At 41.8% G+C, this 7,547-nt stretch overlaps 1 protein-coding gene across 2 annotated transcripts in view; it reads right to left on the bottom strand.

The window, feature by feature from the left end:
* Positions 1–7,547, bottom strand: part of LOC110489656 (mycophenolic acid acyl-glucuronide esterase, mitochondrial) — a 185,451-nt gene that overhangs the window by 1,386 nt on the left and 176,518 nt on the right. Inside the window, exons 1-4 of one of the 2 annotated variants that reach the window (XM_021562409.2) lie at positions 7,058–7,190; positions 2,590–2,773; positions 1,325–1,436; positions 134–271 (exon numbers count right to left, since the gene is read on the bottom strand). In XM_021562409.2, the coding sequence (XP_021418084.1) occupies positions 134–271; positions 1,325–1,436; positions 2,590–2,773; positions 7,058–7,151 (528 nt within the window). In that variant the 5' untranslated portion in view covers positions 7,152–7,190. Of the gene's footprint in view, positions 1–133; positions 272–1,324; positions 1,437–2,589; positions 2,774–7,057; positions 7,191–7,547 lie in introns of those variants that run through there. The other variant, XM_036943854.1, reaches the window with a different exon arrangement.

Below are 7,547 nucleotides of genomic sequence, written 5' to 3' on the forward strand. Positions count from 1 at the left end.
TCCATTTAATTTTAAATCAAATAATAAATTGACATTCACATAGAGCATTTTATTTCAATTCACCGCTCCCTGAATAGAAATGGAATTAGCACCTGGTCATAACCACACATTATTTTATGACGTCCTCGCTCACCTCTAAAGACATTGACTTGAAGGCTGTGACAATGTGGTCTGCTGCCGTGGATATGCCCACCAGAGCTGCAGTCTTCTCCGGCCTGGCGATAGCTGCCAACAGCATGAGCCAGCCACCCATACTGGACCCCACCATGATCTAAACAGAGAGACCATGGGGAAAGACGTGATTACGTTAAAGATGCCTTGATCTAGGATAGGGAGCAATGGTCCATAGAAATACCAACAGTTTGATATGGATTGCTTCGCTTGTCTCCTCATCTCCTTTCTTCCATTTGAACCGACTCTTCTGCAGAGAAGAACCATGGTCATCTAGCTATCGCTACAACGGACAGAAGTAGTTTCTAAAAACAGATGTGATTCTAACCAGGGGAAATTATTTCCCGATCGTTCAGTTCCGAGCACAACCCGTCTGTATTTCGTTCAGTTTGAGTGTTCCAACCAGCATAGTAAAGAACTGGTTTGATCCAGAAAAAAAAGGTTCATATAGTTCCTTTTCGTACATTTCCCCCCCCCATGAACTCAACATACTGTAGCTTTTACATTTATGTCATTAATTTACTCCACCAATTAGTGTGGATGGAGAAGCTTGCTATGGAACAGTAAGCTAGTTGTTTACATGACATGAAGTGAATTGTAATGTGTTTAGGCTATTACTAGTATTATAACGTCCCTAAATTACAGAATTACATACCAGATATTAAGAATGTTCCGGGAACAATTTTTAAAAATATATTAACCAGTTCTCAAAATGTGAACAGTAATGTTCCGGGAACACTAAAAGATCACTTTCGTTCCCGATTCAGTTTTTCCATCCCTGGAAAAAGGCTGTTATTTTTTCTGTTCCCTGAATCAGTTCCAAATCATCATCATCACAAGGACATTGGGAGTAATATGACTCTGGCCCTGTTAATGGGCTCATTCACTAGCTGTGTGTCTGAAGAATGTCAAGAAGAGCCCTGAAGCCTGGCATGGGAGGCTATGCTACTCAGGTAATGATTGAACGGTGTGTGACGTGAACGTTACATGGTGTTGTGAGATGATATTTCATTTGTGTGACAGCGCCCACTTGTGAAAACATGTGACACTAACACCACCACCATTTGAAGTCAACCAAATACACACAGAAATACGAGAGTTATCTAAAGGCTAGTTTAGATATGATTATAGAGCCAGTGGAGAGTTCTTTCACCTGTGGACCCTCTGTTAGTTCATCCAACACGAAGAGGACATCTTTCTTCCAGGTGCCGATGGTCCCTTCAGTGAACACCCCCTCCGATAACCCATGGCCTGTGTAGTCAAACCTGGGGAACCACAAACACAACATGAGCCTGGGGGACCAGTCAGACATACAATAAAACATGGGGGAAAAATCTGGCTACTAAGCTAGCATAAAAACTCTGAGAGCATAGTGTATTTGGGTAACAGTTAGAGGGTGGTCTATTTGCGTAACATACAGGCTATCAATCAATCAAATGTATTTATAAAACCTTTTTACATCAGCAAATGTCAAAGTTCTATACAGAAACCCAGCCTAAATCCCCAAACAGCACGCAATGCAGATGTAGAAGCATGGAAAAAACTCCCTAGAAAGGCAGGAACCTAGGAAGAAACATATAAAGGAACCAGGCTCTGAGAGGTGGCCAGTTCTCTTCTGGCTGTGCCGGGTGGATAAGAGGACATGGCCGTTTAGGGCCAGATTGTTCTTCAAGACGTTCAAATGATCATAGATGACCAGCAGGGTGAAATAATAATCACAGTGGTTGTAGAGCGTGCAACAGGTCAGTACCTCAGGAGTAAATGGGTTAAAAAGTTAGGGAGTCTATTCAGGCAATGAACATCAAGATAGAGGTTTGGCTAAGGCACGCCTACCTCAGATCTTCAGATTCAGGGGGTATATTTGGGTAATGTGCCACGGTCTAAACGACGGTATAAACATGGTATTTCTATAACATGGTTTATTAGGCCATACAATTTTTATTCAAATGTTTACTCAATTTCCTTTTCTGAAAAGTGAGGTGAGCAAGAGCGAATGAAATTTAAATCAAGTAGACCCTCTTGTTAAAATACTATAGCAACCTTTGTTCAACACCTATAACCTAATCAAAAGATTTTAGCAACTTGGGAAGGCTAAAAGAGCCAAAGTTCAGCTATAATTTGAAAGTTAGTTGTGTACCAGTATGTCTTTACAGGAAGCTTGAGGAAATTAGTTATGCCATTCTATATATTTGTATTTATATTTGTGGGAAACATTTAATTACATTTGAGTAATTTAGCAGACACTCTTATCTAGAGTGATTAGGGTTAAGTGCCTTGCTCTGGGGCACAGACATACTTTTCACCTAGTTGGCTCGGGATACGAACCAGTGGCCTTTCAGTTCCTGACCTAACGCTCTTAACCACTAGGTTACATGCCGCTGTGTATTGTGTTACACAGCGGCAGGTAGAGTACAGTACCTAAGGTATGAGTGTCCAAGAGACCTGCAGAACTCCTCCAGGGCCTCAGCTTTCTGGCCATTCATGTTGGATCCATACCCAGGCAGGAAGACCACGCCTGGACTCTTCCCCTTTACCCTGCAGTAGGCCAGCTTAGGGAGCTCTGGCCTTGTTGCATACTGTACAGAGGACTTCTGTCTCACCCCTGTATGACAAACACACACAATATGTGCCAATTGACTATGACAGAATTCTAATAAGTGATTTAATGCAATAGTTGAGAATGGAGTGCATCTTTAAGAATGGCGTGTAAAATATAGGTTGTATTTGGGTGGTTTGTGCAACCCCCTTGAAAGATCAAATCAGGGTGAAGTCAAGGCAAGTGAAGTCAAGGCAAGGAATGTAACATTTAGAAAATTGACTTGGGCCAGTGCTGTGGGACAAGACCTTGTTCACATCACCAGAGTGAAAGCTACCGAACAGACCCTGATACAGCAGACTATGACGCGATGCATTTCAGGTGAAAAAGTGTTACTTATCACAATGTAAAAACAATTAAAACAGAATAACATTACAAGCCTAGAAAATGATAAAGCAAAAGGTTATACTTAATTTAACAGCATTTGCATTGATGTGTAAAAACGAGGCTACCCTAGCTGCTTTTAGCAACGCTAGAACTGGCATAACGCAGTTTCTCTGGACCCCAGCAAGGTCGCAGTTCGCCCCCCTGAAAAAATAAAACAATCGAATGAGTCAGCCAGACAGCCATTCGCCAAGTATAGATTGAAGAGCGCTGTCCATTGTGTTGAAACTGCGACATGTCTATGCGGCTGCCTATCGAATTGATGATAGACTACATGCCCTGGCACCACAGAAAGCCTATAGCTTTGCCTTAGCTAATGGATACATGTTAGAACTATTTGGTTGTCATTTCCCCATGATAAGCAGGGCGTCCACTTAGGATGCTGGCTGAGGGATTGTAAAATAAATGTTCGATACAACAGCATACTAATCTGCAACCAATTGATTTGTTTAGAATATACAGCAGTCCTGTATAGCCAACCTGCATGATATGAGCCATCCTCGCGGTCTCTCCCAGCATGGATAGACATTTGTTGTGCGTAAAACCAGTCTATTAATGCCAATCTCTTTTTTGCTCTATGTAGAGGCCTATAGTAACAACAATATGCGACTGTGTCGCCTTGCATTTTTGTGTTCAAATGTTCTCACCACGACCTGTAGGTCCAGGTTGGGGGCCCGACTGTTTTCAATACTGAGTATTGACAATCCAGACAGTCTTTTCTGACACATTGTCCATTGCGCTGCACACAATTTAAACTTAGTCTTGAATGATGCATGCCAAGATATACCAGAGATAAGGGACTGTTGATATTGCAACCACACAATTGAAACGGCAGTTCACCAGTATGAACAAAATCGCAAACCAATTTTTTTTTTTGGAGCCCTCGGGAACTGCTGTCATTTAAAGATGATAATCTGTTTGCATCTGCCAATTTATTGACTGTCCAGTATCCACATTAACTGTATAGGAAGCTCTGGGGACAGGTCATCTCTTTCCGTAACGTGTTGAGGCTGGCAATTAAGGAGGATATGAGGCTCAATTAATGATGTTGCAGATCTGCTGTATTTGAAGCACCACTCCCTTCTGCCCAGTTTCCCTGATGTACTATGGAGCATACATTTAACAGACTTTCTATAAACGTGGGTCTGTAGACACACTTTTCTCTCTGCTTGGCGTTTGGCCCCCCAAAAAAAGCAGGAACTTGGAGGACTTTTATTTTGACATGAGGTAAGCAGAGATGAACTGACCTAGCTGAGAAACTGCATGGGACTACAACAGACCCACGTTGGGAAATTCTGTTTAATTATACTTTCCATTAGATGCTTTTTTCTCTAATTCCCCCCTGCATAAGGACCAAGCCTACAGACAATCAAAAGAGTATGTTGAAATAAAATATTATTTCATTTCTGGCTTCCAGCAGACTATTTTAAATTGTTTTTGTAAGCCAATTCCCAGCAACGCAAGTGTGTAAATACCATAGAGCTGGAGGACTCATCTTTGTATCTGTGCCATTATAGTGTCTCTGAAAGCATGGGCAGCACCATTGAGGCAATCTCCATTTTGAAGGAGTCAATTTTCTTCATGATTGGCTGATCCGTCCAGGTTGGACATGACTCCAACAGGGTCACAATGAAGTTGGAAGTCCCACTCAGTTTGACTTCAATCAAAACGGTGAAAGCTCTCAATGGCTCTGCCCATGCTAATGCAGCCTTTTGGCTACTTGAGGCCTCTATCATTCTCTATGGCAAAAAGTAGCTACTCCTGCACTTTACACTGGGGGACTGTGCTAACCACAGACATTAAATCCAGTAAATGGTGATAGCGCTGATGTACGTCATCCCCGTATTCCGATGGAAAACTCCCGATGGCGCATGAAGCTGGAAGTATTTGAATTTGAAGCACACCATATCAGAGATTACTTTTGAGGAGATGTAAAACTCCCTTGGAATCATATTAACGCCCATTGTGTACATTGCCCATGCGTCATCAATGGGCCGTGTGGTCCATTCTGGGCGATTCTGGGGCAAGGACTCGACTCATACCCTGACTTTGAGAAGGGATTACGTGACGATTCGCTTACTAACCGTGTGACACAGTATGACAACGTGAACGTGATTGGTCGACCTTCTGAAGGGTAAGGTGTTACATGTCCCTCCATTCATTGCCCAATGGGATTCTGGTGTTCTCCTTTCTCGAATATATCTGGCCATATTGCTGAATGGACCCAAACATGTTTTGTTAAGGATCATGGCGAAAGTGGTCGTAACTAGCAAAGGATCATGGTCGATGTAGCTGTTTTCATCACGGTCACCTAATAATCCCCAGTTTACAATTGGCTCATTCATCCCCCTCCTCTCCCCTGTAACTATTCCCCAGGTCATTGCTGCACATGAGAATGTGTTCTCAGTCAACTTACCTGGTAAAATAAAGGATAAATAAATATTACCCTTCCCCAGAGCTGTGCCTTGAAACAATCCTGTCTCGGAGCTCTACGGACAATTCCTTTAAACTCATGGCTTGGTTTTTGCACTGTCAACTGTGCAACCTTTATATAGACAGATGTATGCCTTTTCAAATCATGTCCAATCAATTGAATTTACCACAGGTGGACCCCAATCAAGCTGTAGAAACATCTCAAGGATGATCAATGGAAACAGGATGTATCTGAGGTCAATTTTGAGTCTCATAGCAAAGGGTCTGAATACTTATGTAAATAAGGTATTTGTTGTTTTATTTGTAATAAATTTGCAAAGAATTTCCAAAAACACGGTTTTGCTTTGTCTTTACGGGGTATAAAAACGATGTATTCAACTTTAGAATAAGGTTGTAACGTAGCAAAATGTGGAAAAAGGGAAGGGGTCTGAATACTTTTCTAAAGCACTGTAACACTTTTTACTTCCAAAAATCAGAATAGGGTTGTTTTACCTTTATTTAACTAGGCAAGTCAGTTAAGAACACATTCTTATTTTCAATGATAGCCTAGTGGGTTAAGTGATGATTCAGAAATGTAGATATGATGGTAATGAGGAAATAAAGTACATCAGCATGTGTGGTTTGTTTATTCTGCAGCAGCATATGTTATTGGTAATTTACACATTTCCTTAACATTACAAAATGGACTCATTAAGTGATCCTTATGTGAAACAAAAACACAACCTCTTGAATATGATTATAGTTCCAATTCAACTTTAACCCCCAGAGGGGGTATTACTTCCCTAAATGTACATGTCAACTCAGGGATTCGATCTTGCAACCTTCCGGTTACTAGTCCAACACTCTAAACACTAGGCTACCTGCCATTGTCTTCCACACGGCTTTGTTTCTGACTGCGGTTTGTAAGAAGGAACTGCAGTCGAAAGTTCATGACCTTTGATCACATGGTTGTTGTAAAGGTCATGCAGTCGACATGTAGTAGCAAGTCAGGACTATTTTTATACCCATATAATGCCACACATTGTTAATGGCTGTGACGGTTGGTCAACGTGTTGACTAAAGTGATACGCTCGAACGCGCCCATTCCTTACCTGGATTGATTGTGCGATATCCAAGAATATGCAAGTGCTGCGCAGTTTATATGTGTATGAGCAAACAAATACATTCAGGTGACGGGTTCTGCCGCTGGGTTGCCACAGCCACGAAGTCAAAATGTGGCTATATCGTAATCATCTATGAAAACAAAAAGTTGCTTAATTTAAGGATAGGGTTAGGCATAGCGTGGTTAGGATGAAGTTTTAAATCATTTCAAGAAGATAAATTGTAGAAATAGGCTGGGTTTATGACTTTGTGGCTGTGGTACCTAGTGCCGACCCTGCCTCTGCCACACACCCTCCTCTATTTGTTTTTATAAACGAAGCCTGTAAGTTTTCCCGTGAAACGGTACACATCGAACCGTAGTACCATACTCACCCCCCAAAGCCTTTGGCGAGAGAGTAGCGACTGCTCCATCCTTCAAAATGTGAGGCAGTCCTTTGCGACAGAACTTCAGAGCGACGGCTGCCATATCTCAGACTTCACCACACACTACGGAAATATCGCGAGAAGACCAACTTTGCCAGATCTTCTTCTTTGGTGGGGGTTTTTGTCGGCGGTTGGCATCCAACTTTATGGTGCATTACCGCCACTTCAATGTTGACAGATGCATACAATAGAGGTCCCCAATACATTAGTGTGTCTGTGTACATGAAAAGTGGTCCACAAATGGAATGTACTTAAAAATATATGTATTGTATCATGCACCCTGGGTTAATTTTCCTGTTTTAAGGACATAACTCCCAAACTCTCTGTATGTGGCAAACCTTGAGAAAGGCTATTGCACCTACCCATCTATCCACAATAGTCTGCAATTTATAAATCAGGAAAATTCCATTTACATTCAAGGAATTGGGCGGCAGGGTTG

Source organism: Oncorhynchus mykiss, chromosome 15 (assembly GCF_013265735.2).
Source record: "Oncorhynchus mykiss isolate Arlee chromosome 15, USDA_OmykA_1.1, whole genome shotgun sequence".
NCBI lineage: Eukaryota > Metazoa > Chordata > Actinopteri > Salmoniformes > Salmonidae > Oncorhynchus > Oncorhynchus mykiss.